The sequence below is a fragment of the Hypanus sabinus genome, chromosome 8, assembly GCF_030144855.1.
Source record: "Hypanus sabinus isolate sHypSab1 chromosome 8, sHypSab1.hap1, whole genome shotgun sequence".
NCBI lineage: Eukaryota > Metazoa > Chordata > Chondrichthyes > Myliobatiformes > Dasyatidae > Hypanus > Hypanus sabinus.
The window spans coordinates 106241156-106267151 of record NC_082713.1 but is presented as its reverse complement, the minus strand read 5'-3'; the positions used below and the strand labels follow the sequence as shown (position 1 = coordinate 106267151).

The 25996-nt window shown below is 43.0% G+C and overlaps 1 protein-coding gene across 7 annotated transcripts in view; it reads right to left on the bottom strand.

Moving 5' to 3' along the window:
• Window positions 1-25996, bottom strand: part of srgap1a (SLIT-ROBO Rho GTPase activating protein 1a) — a 317376-nt gene that overhangs the window by 112164 nt on the left and 179216 nt on the right. For all 7 annotated transcript variants that reach the window (XM_059977536.1, XM_059977537.1, XM_059977541.1 and 4 more), the window contains exon 3: window positions 22325-22487. In XM_059977536.1, the coding sequence (XP_059833519.1) occupies window positions 22325-22487 (163 nt within the window). The remainder of the gene's footprint in view (window positions 1-22324; window positions 22488-25996) is intronic.

The window sequence follows — 25996 nt, the reverse complement described above, 5'->3', positions numbered from 1 at the left end:
CATAAGTGCCACTAAACCAGCGTGGTGACCTGTCAAATATAGTGCTCCATCTGTTGCACAAGAAATCATGTTCCTAATCAGAATACTTTTATCCTCAATGTACATTTTGAGTTGGTTGTAGATTGATTCTCTGTTGATATTTGTCCTTAACTATTTACAGAAGATAAGTTTTTCATAAATGTTTTCATTTTTGATAAACCATTCGACTGCCATTAGCAATGCCTCATTTTCTCGCACAGTTGACTCATCCAGTCATATTCTAAATTCTGTTTTTTGTAGCTCTGTGCATAATTGATACTCAATGTCTTCACACATTTCGTCAATACAATGAGCTACAGAGTTATTACTCGGGGGATTAATTTTAAAACACTAGTATCCATTTTGAGAGCATTGGTGAGCACTTCTGATACAGCAGGCATTATTAATCTTTCACCAACTGTATGAGATCTTCCACAATGAGACCACCATCAAGGTCATTTTTTAGCTTTCTTGGCAAATGACTTGAGTGTGCAATGCTTTTCAAATGCTGCTTTCATCTTCTGGAACTGAGTATACCATAAGTAACCATTTCAGAGTGTCTAATACAGAAGTGAACCTGTAATCTTGATGGTTTCATTAGACAGTATAGTATTACAGGTAAGATACATGGGGTGTTGTTGATCTGACAGGGATGGAATAAAATCATACTCCAGGTATGTAACAATGTATGGACGCACTTTCTGTGGTTTCTGTTTCTTAGCAAGATTAGAATTCAAGGCTTCACTGCCTTTAGACTCATAGAGATCACACATATTTATCCATCACTAACAGGGCTAAATTAAAATAATAATTAACACAAATGGGAATGCCTATTGGATGTTGGAAATGGCAACGAGTTAACATGGTCATTCCGGTCCGTACCTCAAGTTAGGGTGCCGTTTACTATCCTATCCAAGAATCAAGACTTCTGTTTCCCCTAATGCCCCCCGGGACACGTAACAGCCCCCTTTGGGAATCACTGGGTTAGGGTTAATCAGGTTTGCCAGGGGGTTGATACAAAGGGATGAGGACTCGAAGGACCAGAAGGGCTTGCTCCATGCTGTACCACTAAATAAAATATCAATAACTGGAAGCATTCTATTAAGTCAGGAAAGAAGATGGACTGGTTCAATAAAACAGATCATTCATATAAAAGACACACCCAGTTAGCCTGCAGGTCAAGAGGGAATTGCACTACCACTCTATTTTCAGAGACTCCCAGAGGTGAGAAAAACTGTTGGTCTTACCAGCTATCTCCAGCCTGACGGAGTACATTTTCTGTTCTACCTTAAATGGTAAAGACCCATGGGAAACATTTTGCTGGATTATAAAGGAATAGGCATTTTAACAGAGAAGGAACCCATGAACTCTTACATTATAAACACAAGAAAATCTGCAGATGCTGGAAATCTAAAGCAATGCACACAAAACGTTGGAGGAACTCAGCAGGTCAGGTAGCATCTATGGAAGTGAATAAATAGCCAATGTTTTGGGCCAAGATCCTTCTTCAGGACTGGAAGTGAAGGGAGAGAGATGTCTGAATAAAAAGGTGGGGGGAGGGGAAGGATAGTTGGCAATCCTGCCAAAGGGTTTCGGCACGAAACATTGACTGTGCTCATTTCCATAGATGCTGCCTGGCCTGCTGAGTTCCTCCAGCATTTTGTGTATGTTGCTCGAATTTCCAACATCTACAGATTTTCTCTTGTTTGTAATAGCTGGAAGGTGATAGGTGAAGCAAGGTTGATGGACAAGGTACAGAGCCAGATACGAAGAAATCTGATTGGAGAGGGGACTGAACCATAGGAGAAAAGGAAGAAGAGATACACGGGCACAACCTCCAATAGGCAAGTAAGAAGAGGAAACAGGACAGAGTGGAGAATTGACTAAGAGGGGATGAAGAGCAAATTTGTTTTCTTGGAAGAACTCGTATTTCTTGTTCAATTCACCTTACACCAATGAAATTTAAACTCACTGTTTAAATCCTTTCCAGAGAATGGATATCTGCCTCTTGAGAAAGTGACAGGAATCAGCCTTCCCAGCAACCACTGTGGGCCTCTTGGGATCTGAGCCTATCTTGTCTATGCCAACTGTGATGCCTACCCAGACTAATTCCATTTTCCTGCAGTTGGCCTGTGTTCCTCTATGCCTTTCCTAAACAAGTATCTGTCCAAATGCATGCTAAACATTACCTTCTCTTACAGTTCATTCCAACTATTCATCACGCTCTCTGATAAACTTACCCCTCAGACCTCCTTTAAATTCTCCTCACTTTCTCCTTAACCCTATGCCTTCTAGTTTGGGATTCTCCTGCCCTGGGAAAGAGACCGACAATCCATCCACTTATAAAGTTACTATGTTTTCTATTGATAATGTTATAAACCTCTGTGACAGGGCCACAAATCCACTCGTTCTCCAACAGGAAACTTCTGAAAAATGGAGGGCTATATTGGAAAGAAAGGTTAGATTGATCTTCGAATAAGTCACCCCTCCACCTGGCACGTTCAATGGAGAATAAAGCCCACATAATCCAATCCCAATTATAACTACAGCTCTCCACTGTAGGCACAATCCTGGTGAGCCTCTCTATACCACGTCCGTCCTGTACTTTGGTGGCCAGAACTAGATACAGTATATAGCTGTCATAAATCACCCAGCTCTTATATTCAAAGGACCACCCTAAGAAGGCAAGTATGCAAAAGCTTTTATTGCCACCTTATCCACCTGTATCAGGATGCTATGGTCTTGTATCCTAAGGTCCAGATGTCCGAAGAGAATCTGACCTCCCAAGCTGCATTACATCACACTTACCTAGATTAAGTCCTGACACCTCCCATCCTAACCTGGTAGCCGATCTATGTCCCACTGTATCCTTAAAGAACCTTCTCTGAGTTCACCAATTATTGTATCATTTGCATATCTACTCATCATACCAGCTACACTCTCACGCAAGTCATTTATTACAAACAATAAAGGTCCTGACATCAATCCCTGCGGTACACCACTTGGTACAGACCTCCAATGCAGCTAAACTTGGATTCAGCCTGCCAACATCTCAGATCCCTTGTGTCTGAATGTTCTGGATCAGCCTTAACACAAGCTATATTGAAGTCCATGGAAAGCATGTCCACGGCACTGCCTTCATCAGCTGCCATAGTCATCCCTCAAAAACGTTTACTGTAATCAGATAGGTGAGGTATCGCCTCTCCTGCACAAAACCATGTTGACCATCAATCCAAAGAGGATAGTAGGTGGCAACCAGTAAACAGAACAGTACAGCAGAGTACAGGTCCTTTGGCTTATGATGATTAGCCAGTATGTTAACTTATTTGAAGATCAATCTAACCTTTCCTTCCAATATAGCCCCCCATTTTTATTTAGATCAGAAGTTCCCTGTTGGAGAAGGAGTGGATTTGTGGCCCCATTAATGTTCTCCCACTGGAAACACTGCCTTCACATTCTTCTTGCCAGTCACTTTCCTGGTCCTACAAGCTACAAACAATAAACAAGATTGCAAGCACATAGTTTGTAAATGAAGGTTAAAAATGCTATTTTAAAACAATCTGCAGTGAAAAAAGAACAGAAAATGAAAAGGTGCAAACCAGTTAGTATTTGGAAGGGGAGGAGAGTTCGGAGTGTTTCAGCTGCATCGCGCCTCTGAAAATCCCTAACACATGACAGCCTGTCTTTTCCATCTTGTCCAGCATGTCTCTATTCTGTTTTCCACACACATCTGCCACAACAGTTACACACCTGTGCCCTCTACATCTCTGGTCACCTTTCATCCAAAAATCAAACGCACCATGAAACAGCTGTGAGTCGTACGGACCTGCAGAACATCAAACGTAGGGAAGTATTGCTCAGGAATAAGCCCTTTAGCCCACAATGTTGAGCTAAACTAATCACATTAGTAAAGATAAAGATTAAAGACTAACATTATTTGTCACTTGGACACTGAAGCTTTGAAACATACCGTATATGACCAGCTCTACTCGGGTCAGCCCACAAGTGTTGCCATGCTCCCAGCACCAGTACAGCAAGCCCAATCCCAAACCAGTACATGTGTGGAATGTGGGAGGGAACTGGATCACCCGGGAATGCCCACGCGGTCACGGGGTGAACACAGCTCATTACAGACAGTGACGGGAATTGCCTGTGCAGTAAAGCGTTATGCTAACTACCATGATAGCATCCCTACTGCCTACATAAGGCCCATATCTTCAACTTCCCGCACATTGTATTAGCCTCCACTGCCAGCCTGAGCAGTGCGTTCCAGGCACTGTAACAAAAACTTGCCCCATACATCTCCTTTGAACTTCCCCCTCTCGCCTGAACTAGATGCCCTTTGGTATCAGGCATCTACTGCTGTCCTGCCAAAAGATTAACGCTCCGCTTTCCTTATGTTTATGATACACAGCTCTAGTTTCTGCACATCTAGTCTCTTTAACAAGGTCAACAATGCTGATATTTTTAGAGCATTCAGAAAAGCTATACCTGTGTCAAACCACTGGAGACTTGCCTTCAGCTGAGGATCCACGATTACTTCAGTGAGCACGTCCACTCATTCATCTCCAGCGCAGCCCCTTCCAGAGTCCATTTTTGAACACAGAACAGCACAGTACAAGGCCCTTCAGCCCACGATGTTGTGCCAACCTTTTGACCTACTTGAAGATCAATCTAACCCTCTACTTTTACTTCCTCTACATGTTTCTCAAATGTCCATAATGTATCTGCCTCTACCACTGTGTCTCGCAAGGCAATCCATATACTCACCACTCTCTGTGTAAAAAACCTACTTCTTCTATCGCAAATATGAGGAAGTATGTAGACATTGGAAATCCAGAGCAACACACACAAATGCTGGAGGAACTCAGAGGGCAGGCAGCATCTATGGAAATGAATAAATAGTCAACGTTTTGGGCCGAGAACATTCTTCAGGACTGAGAGGAAGGGGGGGAGATGTCAGAATAAAAAGGTGGGGGAGGGGAAAGAAGCTAGCTGAAAGGTGATAGGTGGAGCCAGCTGTGTGGGAAATGTCAAGGACAGGAGAAGAACGAACCTGATAGGAGAGGAGGGTAGACAATAGGAGAAAAGGAAGGAGCAGTGGACACAGGGGAAGTAATAGGCAGGTGAGAAGAAGTGAAAGCTCAGAGCAGAGAATAGAGGAAGGGGGAGGGTGTGGAATTTGTTTACTGGAAGGAGAAACTGATATTAGTACCATCAGGTTGGAGGGTACCCAGACAGAACATGAGGAGCTCCTCCTCCAACCTGAGCGTGGCCTCAAAGAGGGGCCATGCCTCGATGCCTCGGAAGAGGAATGGGAACCAGGATTAAAAGGTTTGGCTTCTGGGAAGTCACGTTTGTGACGGATGCTGCAGACATGCGACAAAGTGGTACTCCAGTTTACAACAGGTCTCAGCAATGGAGGAAGCTGCATCGGGAGCACGGGAAACAATAGACAACCCCAGCAGATTCACAATTGAAGTGTTGCCTCACCTGGAAGGACTGTTTGGCGGCCTGGATGGAGGTGAGGGAGGAGGTGTAGGGGCAGGAGTAGTACTGAGGCCGTTTGCAGGGTTAAGTGCCCGGAGGATGATTAGTAGGGAGGAACGACTGGAGAAGGGAATCACAAAGGAAGCAAACCCTACAGAAAGTGGAGTAAGGAAGGTAGGGATATGTTTAGTAGTAGGTTCCCTTTGGAGATGGCAGGATTTGCAGAGGTTAATGTGTTGAACATAGGGACTGATGAGGTGGTAGGAAAGGACAAGGGGGACTCTTAACACAGCTAAGGCAGTGGGAAGATGGGTTGAGCACAGATTTTTGGGAAATGGAGGTGACACGGGTGAGGGCAGCATTGATAGTAGATGGAGGGAAACCCCATTCTTTGAAGAAGGAGGGCATTGCTGATGTTGAGGAAAATGAGAAAAGGGAATAGCATTTTTACAGGAGATAGGGTGGGAGGAGGTATAGTCAAGATAACCATGAGAGTCAGTAGGTTCATAAAAGATGTCGGTTGACATTTGGTCTCCAGAACTACCTTCCTCTAATCACCATAAAACTATATCCTCTCATTTTAGCCACGTCCACCCAGGGAGAAAAAGCCTCTGACTATCCACTCAATCTATGCCACTTATCATCTTGTACACCTCTGTCAAGTCACCTCTCATCATCTTTTAAAAATCCATTCCTCATCACCCAGTCGGACAAATCCTCATGAGGCTCTGTGTAATGTTTTGTCGGATTCTGTCCTGCGGCACGCATAAGTCTGAGTTACCGTTGCCTGCCAGTTCTTCGGTAACAAGAGAGGCATGCAGATCTAGGCATGGAAGCACCTATGATCAATGAGTTTCTCTGACTGTTCTATAAGTACACAGTGGAGAGCATCCGAGCTGGTTGAGTCCCGGTGTGGGATGGAAACACCAGGAATGGAAAAGGCTACAGAAAGTGGTGGATACAGGCAAAGCCCTCCCCAACATTGAGTACATTCACAAGGTGCGCTGCCACAAGAAAGGAGCATCCATCATCAATGACCCCCACCATCCATCGCTTCTTGCTGCTACCATCGGTAAGGAGGTTCAGGAGCCACCAGGTTCAGGAACAGTGATTATTCTACTAAGTATCAGGCTCCTGAATTGATGTGAATAACTTCAGTCACCACAACTCTGAACTAATTCCACAACCTACAGACACACTTTCAAGGATTCTACAACTCATGTTCTCTGTGTTATCTATTTTATTTTCTTCTTTTGCAAGAAAATTAATCTCAATTTTTTATATGGTGACATATACTAATACTATACAGAACTTTGATCAGTGGCCAATTGGACATCAAAAGTTTGGAGAGAAGGGGATTTCAATCAGGTCACTGCCAGAGGATAAAAGGCAGGACTGGTTCACAGCAGCATAATAGAGCTCATCAGCATTTGGGAGTAGTTAGTAAGAGCAAGTTAAAGGAAGGCAAGGGCAAGTGCTGGACGGAGTCAGAATGGTGATCTTACGGCTTGAGCTCTTCGAGGCTTCAATGCTCTTCAATGAAGAGCAGCTTCACTCAGAAAAAGCAAAACGAAAGGTTTTTCCTTCTCTTCTTTATATCTGCTCAGCTAGGACAGTAGAGATGTCAGGCCGGATAGTAAGATGCTCCTCTTGCAGGATGTGGAAAGGCAGGGAGACCTCCAGAGACCCTGACCACTACAACTGCAAGGTGCATCCAGCTGCAGCTTCTAATAAACCGCATTAAGGAGTTGGAGGTGGAACTGGATGAACTCTGGATCATTCAGGAGGCTGAAGGGGTGATAGACAGGACACATTGAGAGAAAGTTACACCCAAGGTGCAGAATGCAGGAAAATGGGTGACAGTCAGGAAGGGAAAGGGGTTAAGGAGCCACTGCAGAGTACCCCAGTGGCCATCTCCCTCAACAACAGGTGTATCATTTTGGATACTGCTGGGGGGGGGGGGGGGGGGAATGATCTAACAGAGGAAGGTCACAGTGGTCAGATATCTGCCTCTGTGACTCAGACAGAAAAGGGGAAGAAGATGCACACTGTGGCAATAGGAGATTTGTTAGTTAGGGGAAAGAACAGGAGTTTCTATGGGCAAGAACAAGATTCCCAAATGGTATGTTGCTTCCAGATGTCAGGGTCCAGGATATCAAGGATCAAATCCTCAGCATTCTTAAGTGGAAAGTTGAACAGCCAGAAGTTGAGGTCCATGTAGGTACCAATTTCATGGGTAGGACAAGTGATGAGGTTCTGCAAAGGGAGTTCAGAGAGTTAGGTGGTAAGTTAAAGGGCAGAATCACCAGGGTTGTGATCTCAGGATCGCTACCTGTGCCACGAGTGAAAGAGGCTAGAATGTAGGAAGGTTATACAGTTTAACGCATGGCTAAAGAATTGGTGTAGGAGGAAGGGCATAAGATTTTGGGATCACTGGGCTCTCTTCCAGGGAAGGTGGGATCTGTACAGAAGGGATGGTTTGCACCTTAACTGAAGGGGACTAATATCCTACAGGGAAGGTTTGTTAATGCTGCACAGTGGGGTTTAAAGTAGAATTGTGGGGGGATAGGAACCAGACTGCCAGAACAGTTAATGGAGAGGTTGTGGAGGCAGATGTTGGTAACACCTTAGACAAATTTATCAATCAAAAGGTTGCAAGATCGAAAAGGGTAAATACAGGACTGAAGGAGTTGTAACTGAATGCACACAGTATACAGAATAAGGTAGATGAGCTTGCAGCACAGTTACAGATTGGCAGGTGTGATGTTGTGGGCATCACTGAATCATGGCTGAAAGAAGATTATAACTGGGAGCTTAACATTCAAGGATACACATTGTATCAAAAGGATAGGCAGGAAGGCAGAGGAGTCGGTGTTGCTCTGTTGGTAAAAAATTAAACCAAATCCTAAGAAAAAGATGATCTCGGGTTGGAAGGTGTTGAATCATTGTGGATAGAGCTAAGGAACTGCAAAGGTAAAAAGACCCTGATGAGAGCTGTATAGAGAGCCCCAAACAGTAATAAGGATGTGGCCTACAATTACAACAGAAGGTAGAAAATGCATGCCTGAAGTACAATGTTACAATAGTCATGGAGGACTTTAATATGGAGGCAGGTTGGGAAATTCAGGTTGGTGCTGGATTACAGGAGGGGAATTTCTAGAGTGCCTGTGAGTTGGCATCTAAGAACAGCTCGTGGTTGAGGATCAGCTACTCTGGATTGGGTGTTTTGCAAGAAACCAGAAATAATTGATTAGAGAGCTTAAGGTAAAAGAACCTTTAGGGGAAAGTGATCATAATCTGATCGAATTCACCCTGAAATTTGAGAAGGAGAAGCTAAAGTCAAATGTATCAGTATTACAGTGGAGTAATGGGAATTACAGAGATATGAGAGAGGAGTTGACCAGAATTGATTGGAGAAGAACACTGGCAGGGATGATGACACAGCAGCAATGGCTAAGGCACAGGATAAAGACATAGGCAATATGGTGGATCTTCCAGGTGTCAAGCGTCATGAAGTGTGTGAAGTTATCACAGCTAGAGAGAAGGTTCTTGAAACTGAAAAGTCTGTAGGTAGATAAGTCACCTGGACCAGAAGGCGTACACCCCAGGACTCTGAAAGAGGTGGCTAAAGAGATCATGGAGGCATCAGTAATAACCTTTCAAGAATCACTAGATTCTGGCAAGGTACTGGAGGACTGGAAAACTGCAAATGTAACTCAGTTCTTCAAGAAGAGAGAGAGGCAGAAGAAAGGAAGTTATAAGCCAGTTAGTCTGACCTCAATGGTTGGAAATATGTTGCAGTCGATTGATAAAGATGACATTTCAGGGTATTTGGAAGCACAAGATAAAACAAGGAAACCATGCTTGCTTGACAAATCTTGGAATTCATTGAGGGAAAAACAAGCAGCACAAACAAAGGAGAATCAGTGTATGTTGCGTACTTGGATTTTCAAAATGCCTTTGGCAAGATGCCACACAAAAGCTTGTTTAACATGTTACAAGCCCATGGTGTCACAGGAAAGATACTAATATCGATAGAGCATTGGCTAACTGGCAGGAGGTAAAAAAGTGGGAATAAAGGGAGCATTTTCTGATTGGTTGCCAGTGACTAGTGTTGGTCCACAGTATTCTGTGTTGGGACAGCTTCTTTTTATGTTGTATGTCAATGATTTGGATGATGGCATTGATGGCTTTGTGGCCAAATTTGTAGATGATACAAAGATAGGTTGAAGGGCAAGTAGTGTTGAGAAAGCAGGAATGCTGAAGAAGGATTTAGACTGATTAGGAGAAAAAGCAAAGAAGTGACATGGAAAACAGTGTTGGGAACTGTATAGTCATGCATTTTGGTATAGAGAGTAAAAGTGTACACTACTTTCTAAACAGAGAGAAAATTCAAAAATTTGAGGTGCAAAGGGACTTGGGAGTCCTTGTGCAAATTTTCCTATAAGTGTAACTTACAGGTATACTTATACTTACAGGTATAAAATCAAGGATATTATGCTTGGACTTATAAGGCATTCCTGAGACCTCACTTGGAGTATTATGAGCAGATTTGGGCCCTTATCTAAGAAAGCATGTGCTGATGTTGGAGAGGGTTCAAATGAGATTCACAAAAATGATTCTGGGATTGAAAAGCTTATCATATGAGGAGTGTTTGAAGCTCTGGACCTGTACTCGCCGGAATTTAGAAGAATGGTGGGGGGGAGGGGGGGAGGATCTCATTAAAACCTATCGAACGTTGAACAGTTTAGACAGAATGGATGTTGGAAGGATATTTCCTATAGCGGGTGAGTCTAGTACCACAGAGTACAACCTCAGAATAGAGGGTCCATTTAGAATGGAGATGAGGAAGAATGAATCTGTGGAATTTGTTGCTACAGGCAGCTATGCAGGCCAGGTCATTGAGTGTATTTGAAGTGGAGGTTGATAATTCTTGTTATCACCAAGGCAAATCTATCACAAATATTCCCATTGTCCTATCCTCCTTTTCCTCTATTTTCTCTGCAACTTATCCCCAAGACAATCCTAGTCTCAGACTGTTACAAATATTCCCTTTGTTCTATCCATTCCTTCCTCCATTCTTTCTGCTACTTAAAATAACCTTGTCTTTCTTTTCTTTCTGAGTTCAGATCAATAATCTTACTCTTGAAATGTTAGCTAAGTTTCTCTTTCCATAGATGCAGCCCAGCCTAATGAATGTTTCCGGAATTTTGTATGTTTATTGTAGGAAAGGACAAGCCAGAGAACTCACCTGGCTTCACCTAACACATTCTAGCTATCTTCCTTACCCTCTCCCCACTTTTTATTCTGAAGTCTTCATCATTCATTTGTAGTCCTGAAGAAGGGTGATCTATTAGCAACATCAAATTATGAAAGGGATAGATAAGATAGAGGCAGGAAAGTGCTTTCCACTGGTAGAGGACCTAGCCTTAAGATTCAGGGGAGTAGATTTAGGATGGAGATGAGCCGGGACTGCTTTTCCCAGAGAGTGGTGAATCTGTAGAATTCTCTGCCCAATGAAGCAGTGGAGGCTACCTCAGTAAATATATTTAAGACAAGGTTGTTTAGATTTTTGCATTGATGGGGAATTAAGGGTTACGGGGAAAAGGCAGGTAAATGGAGACGAGTCTGTGGCCAGATCAACCACAATCTTATTGAATAGCGGAGCAGGCTCGATGGGCCAGATGGCCTACTCCTGCTCCTGTTTCTTACTTCTTATGGATCTCAGCCCAGAACATCGATTGTTTACTCATTTCCACCAATGCTACCTGACGAGCTGAGCTCCTCCAGTATTTTGTGTGTGTTGCTCTGGAATCCTCTGTTGAAAATGTCCATGGCAGTATAAAGCTAAGAAAGTCTTACATCACCTACCAGGAACTTAATGTTAATATATAAAAATATAGAACACGTGAGGATGGCATTGAAAGGAAAACTGAGAAAGCAAAGGCAAAAGAAACGAAAGGCACTTCCATGTAAATGAAATATAAGGTGCTTTATAAATACATGGACAAGAGGGGAACTAAGGAAAGAATAAGGTCTCTTTAAGGACCAGGAAAAGTTAACCTTGTGTGGGTGGAATTCTCAATGAGTACCTTAAGTTATCTTAACAAAACAGAGTGCTGATGTTCTGATTGTCATCAATGTGTAAATTATTGAATGGTAGAAGTATTAAAAGCTTTCACATCTTTGAAAATGATAGCCAATATATCCTGGACTATTAAAAGAAGCCAAGGAGGAATCTGTGGAGGATCTGACCACCTTTTTAAATTACTCTCTGCTATAGCTACAGCACTGTAAGAATAGAGGACAGCAAATATATTGTTAGTTGGAAGGGAGGAAGGGGTACACTGGAGAAGGATACAGGCCAGTTAGTTTAATCTTGGCAGTGAGCAGATTATTGGAAGCAACTCTGAAGGGCAGTACAAACCTTCATTTAAGAAGAAATACTGATTAGATATAGTCAACATGATCTGTCAAGGGAAGGTTGTGGCTAAGTTAATTGGATTTTTTTGTGGAGGCAAGTAAGGTCAATGAGGATAGCATGTCTGATGTAACCTGCATGGATTTTAGCAAATCTTTTGACAAGGTTACGTGTAGCAGGCGTTAAAGGAAGAATAGCAAATCGCATTCAAGAACTAGTACAGTGACAAGCAAAGGATTCACAGATGTTTCTTTGACTGGAAAGCTATTACCATTGAGCTGCTACAGAACTTGAATAGGACATCATAGAACATTAGAGCACAGCCTTTTAACATAAGAGCAAACAGGAGAAAATCTGCAGATGCTGGAAATTCAAGTAACACACACAAAATGCTGGAGGAACTCAGCAGGCCAGGCAGCATCTATGAAAAAGTATAAAGCGACATTTTGGGCCGAGACCCTTCATCAGGACGCATAAGAGCAAGGCTTTATAACCTACTTCAAGATCATCCTAACCCATTCCTCTCGCATCGTCCACCATTTGTCTAGTACCCAGTCCATTATTTGTTTGTTGCTAGTATTAATAATTTACATTTTAAGGTAGGGGGAATGATATGTTAATGAAGTGGTTAAAAAAACATGCAAGATGTTTGCCTCTATTAGCCAAGGCATAGAATATAAGATCAGAGAGATTACGCTAGAACCGCATACGACTGTACTTAACTTTAAGTACGGTTCTGGACATCACATTAGGAGAAGGATAAGTTTGCTGTGGAGAAAATGCAGAGTGATTTTTGAGGATATTGCCAGGTAATGTTCCCTCTAACTTTTGTTTACAGCTGTGCAGGCCAGCCATTGCTCTGAGCAGTTTTCACACAGCCTGGAAACTGAGAGGCACTTTAAATGTTTTTTTTTGTAATATGCACACTATGAATATTTAGAATGAAAATTGAAAAATCACATTCTTTTGATTTTATTTAATTGAAGGGTATATTGAAAATCAGTACAACACAAATCTTTCATGTTTCATAAACTTTTTCTGGTCTGTCTTTTTCCCAGTTGTGCGGCCACAAGGACAAGAGCAAGGGAGCATTTCAGTTAGTGCATGGCCACGCACCTGCACAGCTTAGAGGGAACAGTACTGTCAGAGCTAGAACACTGCAGCTATGATGAAAGATTAAACAGGCATAGTTAGCAGTTAAATTCTTTGGAACAGAGGAGGCTGGAACACTGAGGCATATAAAGTTATGAGGACTGAATAAAGTTTGTGTAAATGAAATGAGGAAAAATATCCCTCTTTAAGTTTGGGTGATTAGAATCTAGAATACACTGACTAAGGCAGAGATTCTTTTGAACAGAACAAACACAATCAAAGTCCAGCAATAAGACAGAAAATACTGCAATCGCTCACCAGAGCAGGCGGCATCACTGGAGCGAGAAAAACAGTCAACATTTTAGGTCTGATACCCTCCGACAGTCAACAGTCCAGGTTCTTACACCTGAAGCACTGGCTGTTTCTCCATCCACAGATGCTATCTGACCTGCTGGGTATACCAGTACACCTAGTTTTCATTTTAGGCTTCCAGCGTGTGCAGTTTTTTTTTTATTTTCAATCATCATTTCAACAGCTCCCATTGACCGAGTCATCAAATCATCCGGAGAAGAGTTCTGCATGAAGATGAGAATGTTCGCGTTGTTATTAACTAGTTTTAGATCAGAACTGATGTCTTCAAAAGCATATTAAATACAGGCAAATGAGGGTATAATTTTCAGAATTATGGTGAAAGTACAGGGGAATGGGACTGAGGATTGTGCTAGTATAGGCTTGGTGGACTGAATGGCCTCTGTCTGGGGCATAACATTTCTATGATGCAGAGACAGTTGTAGCAAATGTCCAGGTGACTCTATGGAATTTTGTGAGGGAGACAGACATCCGAGAAACAGCTTTGACTGTGGTTACCTAGTGTTGAGTGAAGCAGTAAGTGCCTGCCTCTGATTGCCTGCTCAAAACACTCTGGAGTTACTGTCATTATGTTTCTAAATCTGAACTAGGCACACATTACAATCACACCACCTGGGATCAAAGGCTGATTTATTTTAAACCACAGTTTCTGCATTCATTCACTTTTAGACAGAAAAGCTTTCTCTAAAAAGCTCTGTGCTCATTGGTTTTTCATGAGCCCATTGCATTTTTAATATGCCACAGAGCTATTTCTGTAACCCTGGATCCCTAGCAGGTAGCCTGGGTTGAAGAACGGGAGACTGGAAACCAGTGGGTTGGAACGAATACCTCCAGAATTTGTACTTGCGTACATAAAAGTCGTAGAGTCAAACAAAACGGAAATGTGCCCTTTGGTCCAACTCCTCCATGCTGAGCAAGGTGCCCTACCTGGGCTGGTTTCATTGGAAATACCCTTGCAGATCGAGAGAAGCTCAAATTGAACTGGGCATCAGTGAAAGTCACGGCTCAAGCAAACACATGGCATGCAAGAGAATTCCCAGAAGCTTGACTTTCCATGAACAATTCTGTAAACAGGCACGTAGACCTTGATCCTATTTACGAGCCAATGCAGGCAAAATCCAGACCACAGTTCACGAAGTTCGCCACACAACCAATCAGTTGACAAGAATTCCTCCCTACATCACAACTGAGTTTCCATTATGACGACCAATCAGCTGATTGATATATAAAGACCAAGCATTCAGAGGACACGCCACGACTAATAGCACACTGATGATGTCTCCTGGTATGGTGAAGAAACGTTTGCAAATAAATTGCCAAAATCGGAGAATAACTCAACCCAACCATGGTCCCATTGGCTTGAAGCAACAAACAAGAAGCTGGAAGAACTCACGAGGATCAGGCAGCATCCGTGGAGGTAAATGGACAGTCAATGCTTCAGGTTGAGACCGGGTCTGACAAAGGGCCTCGATTCAAAATGTCAACATTCCATTTCCCTCCACAAATGCTGCGTGAGCCACCACGCATCGCCAACATCTTGCGCATTTCCCTGGATTCTAACTTCTGCGGTCTTTTGTGTCCCTATTTTCCCGAGTTTCCATAGCTTTCTCACTCCTTCCTATCCACGTACCTGTCCAAATATGTCTTTATTTAGTTGTTTAGCGGAATAGACCCTTCCAGCCATTTGAGGCAAGCAGGAACCCAGATTAATCCTAACCTAATTACCGGGCAATTTACAATGACCAATTAACCTTCCTGGTATGTCTTTGGACAGGAGGGAGAGCAGAGCACCCGGGGCAAACCCACAAGGTCAGAGGAAAAATGTACAAAATTCCTTACAACAGTAGCGAGAACTGAGGCCCAACTATTGACAGCTGATGTTGTAAAGCACTGTTACAGGTGATGATCAGTCAGCTTACCGGAGCAAGACAGGACACATGGCTGAGAGATGCCACAACATCACTTAAACCGAAGAACTGATTGTTGACATCAGAAAGGGGATGAAGGACGGACTTGTGCCAGTCTACACTGGGGAATCAGCAGTGGAGTGAGTCAGCTGCATTAATTAACGTATCACTTGAAAGGTCCTGGGTCCTACACATAAACACAATCACAAGGAAAGCAGCCCGGGGTTTCTTTTGAGGTTCAGCTTGTCACCGAACCACTTAACCAACTTCTGTAACAAAGTTGTGCGGATGTGCTGCTGAGTGTGTTGTGACTGGTTCCAACACGGTCTGGTGTAGCAATTCAAATGTGCAGAAATGGAAGAAGCTGCAGAGAGTGGAGGACTTTGCCCACTACTTGAGAGGTACATCCCTTCCCGCAACCCATTGACAAGAGGTGCTGCCTCAAGAAGGCAACATCGATCATCAAAGATCTCCAACGCCAGGCCACGGCATCTCCTCACAGCTACCATCAGGCAGGAGGTACAGAAGCCTGTAGTCACACCCCACCAGGTTCAGGATCACCTACTTCTTTGCAATGACCTGGCTCTGGAACCAACTGATACAACTCCAACTGCAGTATAACAATATACCACTTACCACTAAAAGGGACTTTCTTTCTTATTAAGTTCTTTCATGTAAAAATTGTGCTTAATTTGTTTTTCTTGTGAATGCTGCTTATCCGATGCTCTGTGCCTGTGACGCCTCTGCAAGTAAGCTTTTCACTGCACCTGCGCACACTCATATTTGTGGCGATGACAATTAACTCAGCTTTGACTTTTTATTATTCTCACATGTACCGATACAGTGAAAAGAACTTGGTTTGTATGCCATCCAGGTCATGCCATACATCAATGCATCGAAAACAGAATGCAGAATATAAAGTTGCAGTTACAAAGAAACTGCAGTACATAAAACACCATAAAACATAGGAGTGCAATTAGGCCTTTTGGCCCATCAAGACTGCTCTGTCAGTTGACCATGGCTGATTTCTTTTCCCTTTCAACCTCATTCTCCTGCCTTCTCCCTGTAACCTTTGACACACTTACAGATCTAGAACCTATTAACCTCTGCGCTAAATATACTCAATGACTTGGACTCCAAAGCTGTCTGTGACAATGAATTCCACAGACTCACCACCCTCTTGATTAAAGACTTTCCTCCTCATCTTTGTCCTAAAGAGGCAGACTTCTCTTTTGCGCCTGTGCCCTTTGGTCCTAGACTCTACTACTTTTGGAAACATCCTCTGCACGCCCACTCTATCTAAGTTTTCAATATTCAGTCTCTTCCTTTCAACTCCCTGCAAATCTACCACTCACCTATAGACTAGAGGCAATTTTAGTGATCAGTTAACCTACCAAACCGCATGTTTTTGGATGTGGAATTATACAAGTTGGGAACTTATGATGCAGTTGTACAAGACACTGGTGAGGCTGCATCCGGAACACTATGTTTAGTTTTGGTTACCCTGCTATCGGAAAGATGCCATTAATGTCACAATGTGCGCTGGCAATATCAGAACCCAAGTGCTGAGGAAAGACAGACTCTGATGTAGAGACGGCAGTGAGGGCAACCATAATTTCAAAAGAACATCGATGGCTCGGCTGAACGACATTGCAAGAAGTAACATTCTCAAAACTAGGACCCCGCGATTAGCGCTAATCAGGCATCTGCTTAAATAAAACAAATAAAATGTAATTCCTGAGCCTAACAAACTAAACTTGACAAGCTTAAACCAGAAGGTACCCGGAGACAGTATTACAAAGGGTGAGTCGCTGGAGAAAAACAAAAGAACTCTAAATGATTAACAACCATCATTATAAAAATAAGTAACAAATTTAGATGCTCTAAAAACCTCAGAACCCAATGCTCTCCAGCGCCCCACACAGGCACTAAGAACTCATTACAATTAAGCTGGAAAGAGTGCGCAGGAGATCTGTGAGGATGTTGTGGGGACTTACGGGAGTGAGTTATGGACAGAGACCGAGCGGTTTGGAGCCTCTTTCACTGGAGCATAGGAAGAAGAGCAGCATTTGGAGAGATCTTATAGAGGTGCACACAGTCTTTCGCCCTGCCTTTTCCCCTCCCGTTTAAACTTGTGTCCTCAAAAAACAGGGGGCGTAGATTTAAGGTGAGAGGGGAGAGAGTTAATGGAGATCAGGGGAGCAACTTTTTCACTCAGAGGGTGGCCAGTATATGGAAGTAGCTGCTGGAGGTAGATACATTAATGATACTTATAAGGTGCTTGGATGGGCACTTGGACAGGAAAGGGATCCAGAGGGCTTTGGGGCAAACATGAGCAAGTGGAATTAGGTTAGATGGGAAATTTAGTCAGTATGGAGCAGACGGGATGAACAGCCTGTTTCTGTGCTGTGTGACTCTATCTGGCAGCTTCTATATAATTGTTGGCAATTGCACCTGTGATGGACATTCACTGTCCAAGGCCAACAGGCTTTCTTTTCTTTTTTTGCCAAGCTTGGCTCTCTAACATAGCAGCTGAAATGTCTAGAGATCAAAAGGGTTGTTTTTTAGTAAGATAGCCCTCCAAACAATATTCTTGGTTTCACTTCTTGTCATAAACAAGAGCATCTTCAGTTCTTCATGTTAATGAGAAGCAATAATCAGTCTGAAGTTAAAAGAACAACTTTGCAAACAAACATACTGTCTATAGAACACAGAATGCTGGTCACAGCACCTGAGCTGAGTTCTCAAAGGTTGCAATGCAAAACAATGGGGTTATTTAATTTCAAATCAGACAATATAGCTAGGTTAATTAGTTCAACAAAACTTGCAGATGCAGTCTCAATTGATATTATCACTTAACACATCAAGTAGCTGATCTGTTAATAGCTGGAAGGTTTGTACATTCAAAGATTCAGCTTCACAGCATTAATTGTAGGAATCTGGAAACTCTGTTCCCAGAAGCTTTCATACTGTTATTATATACTTGTAAAGTCACCCAAGTGGCAGAAAACATATAAATGTAGAAAGCAGTCAGGCTTATTAGGAATGGTCAGAAACATCAGTTCCTCTGCCTTTGATTTCTGTGATGGAAGATTTGTTTGCCTGCAGCTCATTTATTCTCTTTTTAGCTTATAGGAATTGTATCTCAGTTTTGGAAACTCAGAATCAGAATCAGGTTTGTTATCACCAGTATGTGTCGTGAAATTTGTTAACTTAGCAGCAGCAGTTCAATGCAATACAGAATATAGAAGAAAAAATAATAAAATAATAAGAATAATTAATAATTACAGCATACGTATATTGAATAGATTAAAAATTGTGCTAAAATTGAAATAATATATATTTAAAAAGTGAGGTAGTGTTCACAGGTTCAAGGAATCGGATGGCAGATGTTCCAATTCTTTGTGTTATTGAAATTGTTTGTAATTTGAAAAACCTATATAAGATAGAAAATCTCTGTGAGCTTTAAATGTGTTTTAAGAATTTTGTCTGCATTTCATTGGAGCGTAGAAGGTTGAGGGGGGATTTGATCGAGGTATTTAAAATTTTGAGAGGGATAGATAGAGTTGACGTGAATAGGCTGTTTCCATTGAGAGTAGGGGAGATTCAAACGAGAGGACATGATTTGAGAGTTAGGGGGCAGAAGTTTAAGGGAAACACGAGGGGGTATTTCTTTACTCAGAGAGTGATAGCTGTGTGGAATGAGCTTCCTGTAGAAGTAGTAGAGGCCAGTTCAGTTGTGTCATTTAAGGTAAAATTGGATAGGTATATGGACAGGAAAGGAGTGGAGGGTTATGGGCTGAGTGCGGGTAGGTGGGACTAGGTGAGATTAAGAGTTCGGCATGGACTAGAAGGGCCAAGATGGCCTGTTTCCGTGCTGTGATTGTTATATGGTTATATGGTTATTTAAATGAGCATTATTGAAAATAAATGAACTGTGTTTGATCTATTTTGTCAGCTGGAAGCATCTCCTCGCTGGTAAACGACGTGAGACCCACCACTGAAATGTGGATATTGGTGGCTAAACTTGCCATGGAGGATAAAGAGGGAAGTGAACTAGTCTTTGAAAAGTAGATAGGTACAGTATGATCTCCTTTTAGTGATTATATTCATTGCTAACTATATTGGATCAGAGTTAAGGTCTTTGTTCGAGTTTAGAACTTCATGGTCAGCAAACCCAATAGCATCACACTCCAAAGACGTATGGTTAAGACTAGTGGGTTATGACCATGCTGTGTCGGCACCAGAATTGTGGAGACATCTGTGGGCGGCCCAGCACAAACCCTGCCCCTGCTGATTTGATTTGCTTTGAAGGAACAACACATTTCACTCCATGTTTCAATGTACATGTACAAACAAAGCTAACCTTTATGTTTCTGTGCTCAGCATTACCAGAGATTGTCTATTTGTGATGAGATAACAGAGCAAGACAGGAAAAATTTAGCTATTGTAGGCTTTACTGTGACCTTCCATTCATTCCTTTCCATTCAGACTTCGCTCCGAACGAGAGGTAATGTAAATTCTTGCTGCTTTAATGCTGACAGGTAATTGGCTGACATTGCAGAATCTAGCCTTGTTCAAACAAAGGGGAACTGTGCTTCTCCTATGGAATTGTTTGAAATATCACCATGTAGCCAAGACAACGAATACTTGCAGTTCAGCCACATGCACCATTAGCATGCAGTCCTTTCAGTTTTATCATTGAAATTAATTAATTTATTTGTCAATCTGTTTGTTTGTTTATTTATTTATTCATTCAATCAGAAATAAAGTGTGAAACAGCCCCTTCCAGTCCTTCGAGCCAAGCCCCGTCACCACTGAGTTAATCTTAACCTAATCAGGCAGCAACTTACAATTTCCAATTATCCTACTACCCAGTACATCTTTGGACTATGGGAAGAAACCAGAGCACCTGGAGAAAACCCACACATTCCACAGGGAGAACCCACAAGGATACCTGGATTGATATCCGAACTCCGACGTACCGAGCTGTAACAACATCACGCTAACCGCTACACTACCAAGGCACCATCTAAACCAACAGATCAAGGGTTTCACAGGTCCTGACTTATCTACATTCAAACCCATTTAATGCATTGAGTCTTTAAGGACATGGGCCCCACCTAACCTGTCCTTCAAGGAGTGAATCAATCTGTGTCTTAACGGCTTCCCCCCAGACTCTCAAAAGCCTTCTGAGGGAGATGCCCTCTCTGAGGCAGAAGGTATGTCAGAACCACTGATCTGGCAAAACTGGTCCTCACCCTCAACGACTTCTCCTTCAGCTCTTCCCACTTTCTCCATTCTCTAGGGGTAGCCACGTGAGCTCCAGCTATACATGCCTCTTTGTTGGCTACGTAAAACAGTTCATGTTCCAAGCCTTTCCCGGTGATGCTCCCTAATGTTTTCTGCACTACACTGATGACTGCATTGGTGCTGCTTCATGCACCCATGCTGAGTTCATCAATTTCATCAAATTTGCCTCTAACCCTGCCCTTAAATTCACTTGGTCCATTTCTGATACTTCCTTCCCCTTTCTCTAATGCCATCTCAGGAGACAAACTGTCGACTGACATCTTTTATATATCTACCGATTCCCACCTTGCCTATATGTCTTCCCACCACGTCTCCTGTAAAAATGCAATTCCCTTTTCTCAGTTCCTTCATCTTCAGTGTATCTGTTCCCAGGATGTGGCTTTCCATTCCAGGACATCAGAGATTTCCTCCTCCTTCGAAGAGCTGCCCTCACCCACATTTCCTTCATTTCTCAAGCAGCCATGGTCACCCCATCTTCCCTCCACATTAACAGTGCTGGGGCTCCTCTTGTCTTTAGCGACCACCTCATCAGCCTCCATATCCAACACATCATCCTCCGTAACTTCTGCCACCTCCAAAGGGATCCTAACATCAGACGTATCTTTACCTCCCCCTCCTCCACTTTACGCAGGAATCACTACCTTCATGATTCCCTTGGCCATTCATCCCTTCACCCTAACCTCCCTCACGGCACTTATCCCTACAAACTGCTTAAGTGCTACATCTGCCTATTTACCTCCTTCCTCCCTCCATTCAGGGCCCCAAAAAGTCTTTCCAAATGAGACAACACCTCATCTGCGAATCTGCTGGGGTTGTCTATTGCATTTGGTGCTCCTGATGCAGCCTCCTCTACACTGGTGAGACCCATTGTAAACTGGGGGGCTGCTTCATCAAGCACCTCTGGTCTGTCCACCATTTCCCCGTGGCCAAACATTTTAATTCCAATTCCCATTCCTGTTTTGACATGATGGTCCATGGCCTCCTCTTGTGCCAAGATGAGACCACCCTCAGGGTGGAGAAGCAACACCATATATTTTGTCCGGGTAGCCTCCAACCTGACGGCATGAATCTGGTAAAAAAAAACTTTTCCCTCCTTCTCCCCTCTTTTTCTATTCCCCACTCTGGCCTGTTACCTCTTCTGCCTATCACATTCCCCTGAGACCCTCCTCCTTTCCTTTCTCCTATGGTCCACTCTCCTCTCATTTCAGATTCCTTCTCTCCAGCCCTTGACCTTTCCCACCCACCTGGCTTCTCGCATCTCTTTCTAGCTATCCTCCTTCCTCTCCCCCCCACCTTTTTATTCTGGCATCTTCTCCCTTCCTTTCCAGTCCTGAAGAAGGGTCTCGGCCCAAAACGTCAGCTGGTCATTCACTTCCATGATGCTGAATTCCTGCATCTTTCTGTGTGCTGCTTTGGATTTCCAGCATCGGCAGACTTTCTCATGTTTACTATATTCTGCACTGTGTTTTCCATTCACCACCCTGATGTAATTACATACTGCATGTCACGGTCTGTCTGGATGGCAAGCGAAACAAAAGCTTTTTGCTGCACATGTGACAACACCAATATCAGACCGTTCCCAGCTCTGGGAATCCATTACATCTTGCCATTGGTTTTCGATTTGCAAATTTGATCTGTTGCTAAATCAAAAGGAGAATTGCTAATATATGAAAGCTCAGAGTCATTCAAAACGTGGCACGTGAACCTAATTTACCTTTTTGAAGAGTCTTGTAGAGTCCTCACTAATCTGCATAAAACGCATGATGACATTGTTTAGATAGATGTCACTCAAGGTTGCGTGGTCTTTGCTTTCTCTCCTGACTTGGTTCAAAAGTAGGTACCAACAATTTACTGGGGACAGAAGATTCTGGTCTTTCCTAGCAAAGAGAAAAAAAATAAAGTTAAAAGTCATGCAGTTATTCCTCTCACACCACAGCATTTTGGTAATTAAGACATTCAATCTGGAGTACTACAAATCAAATAAGCACTAACTATTGACCCATATTAGATAGATCACAAATAAGACACACAAAATGCAGGGAAACTCAGCAACTCTGCCCTGCCTTTCCATTATGACTGATTAATTAACCCTCTCAACCCCACGCTCCTGACTCTTCCTCCTCCAACATTTGTGTGTCTTACTCTGGATTTCAAGCATCAGCAGAACCTCTTGTGCTTAGACAACATGCACTTTTGAATATTCACAGGATAAACCTAGTGTATTTAATACCTACCTTAATTACCATTAAATTTGGCTTTGATAGCCCATTTTAGAGGCATTTCGAGAAACAGAGAGGGCCGAAGAGTTGTACCAACACTCTGATAGCAGTAATTTGCAGCATAGCAACAAACACAAATGTTGGAGGAACTCAGCAGGCCAGGCAGCATCTCTGGATAGGAAAGAGCAGTCCTGGTGAAGAGCTTTGGCCTGAAAAGTCCACTGTTTATTCCCCTTCATAGATGCTGCCTGACTTGCTGAAATCCTGCAGCATGCTGTGTGTGTTGCTCTGGATTTCCAACATCGGCAGAATCTCTTGTGGTTATCATTTGCAGCATTAAGTTTTGCCAGATCATTTGTGGAGGTGTTTGAATCATATTTCTTTATCATTGCTCCAGGTGTTCAGGCTACAGGTTAAATACCAAGTGTGCCACTAAATCCAGTTTGGTTATTTCGTTCTCTAATGAAGTCATACACAGACCTTTTACACAGGGTGGTGAAAACAGTACACTGCATACTGGCCTTAAGATGGCATAGAAAAAGATTTATGCCATTCGGCCCTTCGAGCCTGCTCTGCCATCCTGTCATGGTTGATCCCTCTCAATCCCATTCTCCTACCATCTCCCTGTAAGCTTTGACCTCCGCTTTAAGAGGGAGAATTTGTAGAATGCCTATAAGATTACTTCACAGAGCAGCTTGTGGTTCAGCCCACTCAGGGATCAGCCATTCTGGATTGGGTGTTGTGCAATGAACCAGAATTGATTAGAGAGCTGAAGGCAAAGGAAACCTGAGAGGCAGTGATCATGATATGATTGAATTCACCCTGCAATTTGAAAAGGAGAATCTAAAGTCAGACGTATCAGTGGAGTAAAGGGAATTACAGAGGCATGAGAGAGGAGCTGACCAAAATTGATTGGAAAGGAACACTAGCAGCAATAGCTGGAATTTCTGGGAGTAATTTGGTAGGTGCATAGTAGATAAATCCCAAAGAAGAAGTAATTTAAAGGCAAGATGACACAACCCAGGCTGACAAGAGAAGTCAAAACCAATATAAAAGCCAAAGAGAGGGCACATAATAGAGCAAAGATTAGTGGGACGTTAGAGAACTGGGAATTAGTAGGAAGTTACAGCCTCAGAATAGAGGAATGTCCACCTAAAATGAGATGTGGATTAATTTCTTTATCCAGAGGGTGGTGAATCTGTGGATTTCATTGCCACAGATGGCTGCGGAGGCAAAGTCATTGGGTACATTTAAGGCAGAAGTTGATAGATTCTTGATTATCAGGGCATGAAGGGATATGGGGAGAAGCCTAGAGATTAGGGCTGAGAGGAAAAATGGACCAGACATGATGAAGTGGCAGAGTAGACTCGATGGGCCAAATGGCCTAATTCTGCTCCTATATCTTATGGTCTCACCTATCACCTTCCAGCTTGTACTCCTTCCCCTCCCCCCACCTTCTATTTCTGACTAGTTCCCCTTTCTTGCCAGAACTGATGAAGGGTATCGTGCCGAAACGTCGACTGTTCATCCCTTTCCATAGACACTGCCTGACCTGCTGAGTTCCTCCAGCATATTGTGTGTGTTAGTTTGGATTTCCAGAATCTGCAGAATCTCTTGTGCAAGAGGTAATTCTAGTTCTGATTTAATTTAGTCTGTGGGAACACTGAATGAAAATGTTCACAGATGCCCTTTCCTAAGTCCACTGCCTTTCACAAGGGAAAGAAAAAAATACAATCGTAAAGAACGCATACCAGCAGCTATATTTCACTAGGAGCTTGAGGAGATTGGTTACGTCATCAAAGACTGGCAAATTTCTCCAGACAGACAGAGGAGAACATTCTGACTGGTTGCAGGCTCCAATGCATTGGATTGCAAGAGGCTGCAGAGAGTCGTTCGCTCAACCAGCTCCAACCCTCCCCACAATAGAGGAGGTGGTACCACAAGAAGGCAGCATCCATTACTAAAGGCACTCACCAGCATTGCACAGCTGCTGCAAAACAAATTCTGTTCTCCGTGAATATAAACCTGATTCTGATTCGAATGCCTTAGCTGTCAGCATTCAACATAACACCAACCAATTTACGAGCAACATCATGGGGCGGGGAAACCTGAGGACAGCCTGTGTCCCTGAGATTGTCGCTGTCTGCCACTTTGATTCCCTACCCCACTCCGATCAAATCCTGGAACTCAAATGTGCAGATTCAGGCCAAGTATAGATTAACCCTAGTGCAGGATAATCGGGGCAACTTCGAGTTGTTGCATCGATATGTTAATGCATAACAAGGTGCAGTTAATGGGTATGTGGCAGAGAACAGATTACCAGGAACTAACTGAGAGGAAGTAGCGTGGCAATTAATGTAACACTTTACAGCAACAGCTTCAGTCCCACTGCAGTCTGTAATGAGCTTGTACGTTCTCCCCAAGACCGCATGCTAGGGGTGCCAGAGCAGGTCTCCAACACATCCTCGGTGCAAACAATACATTACACTGCATGTTTCAATGTTTCATTGCATGTGATCTGACTTTGCACAGATGATGCACTTTTGCATCTTTGGATTTAAGATTGATTTTGATCATGTTTATAGAGTGGCATAGGTTGTATGCTGGTGATAAAAAAAATTGGTGTTGCGGAGAGCAAGAAAAACGGAACATCAATCAAATGTTGGTTTGACATGACAGTGACAAATGGAATTTAATCCCAACATCTGTGAGGAGATACTTCAGGAAGGCAAACATGGAAACACAATACATATTCTTTTGTCCCAGGGAGGGGTACTACAAACAGGTTTAAAATCAGAGACAGGAGTTTTAAAAGGAGCATCAGGGGCAGCTTCTTCATGCAAAGAGTGGCACATATTTGGGATGAGATGCCAGAAACAGTAGTTGAGGGAGGCACATTAACAATGTTTAAAAGCCATCTAGATAGCTACATGGATAGGAGAGGTGTAAAGCCTTGGGCTGAATGGGACTTGTTCATTGCACAACACAGCAGGCAAGGACGAGTTGGGCCAAGGAACCTTTTCCATGCTGTTTGACTCTGACTCACTGGGTCAAATGGTCCCCTTATTGCCTCAGAATATAAAATAAAATAAAGAAATTCACTGGCAGTCATATTCACATTGAGCTGAGGAGAATCCAGGTACATAAAGTGTACAAGTAAGTATAGA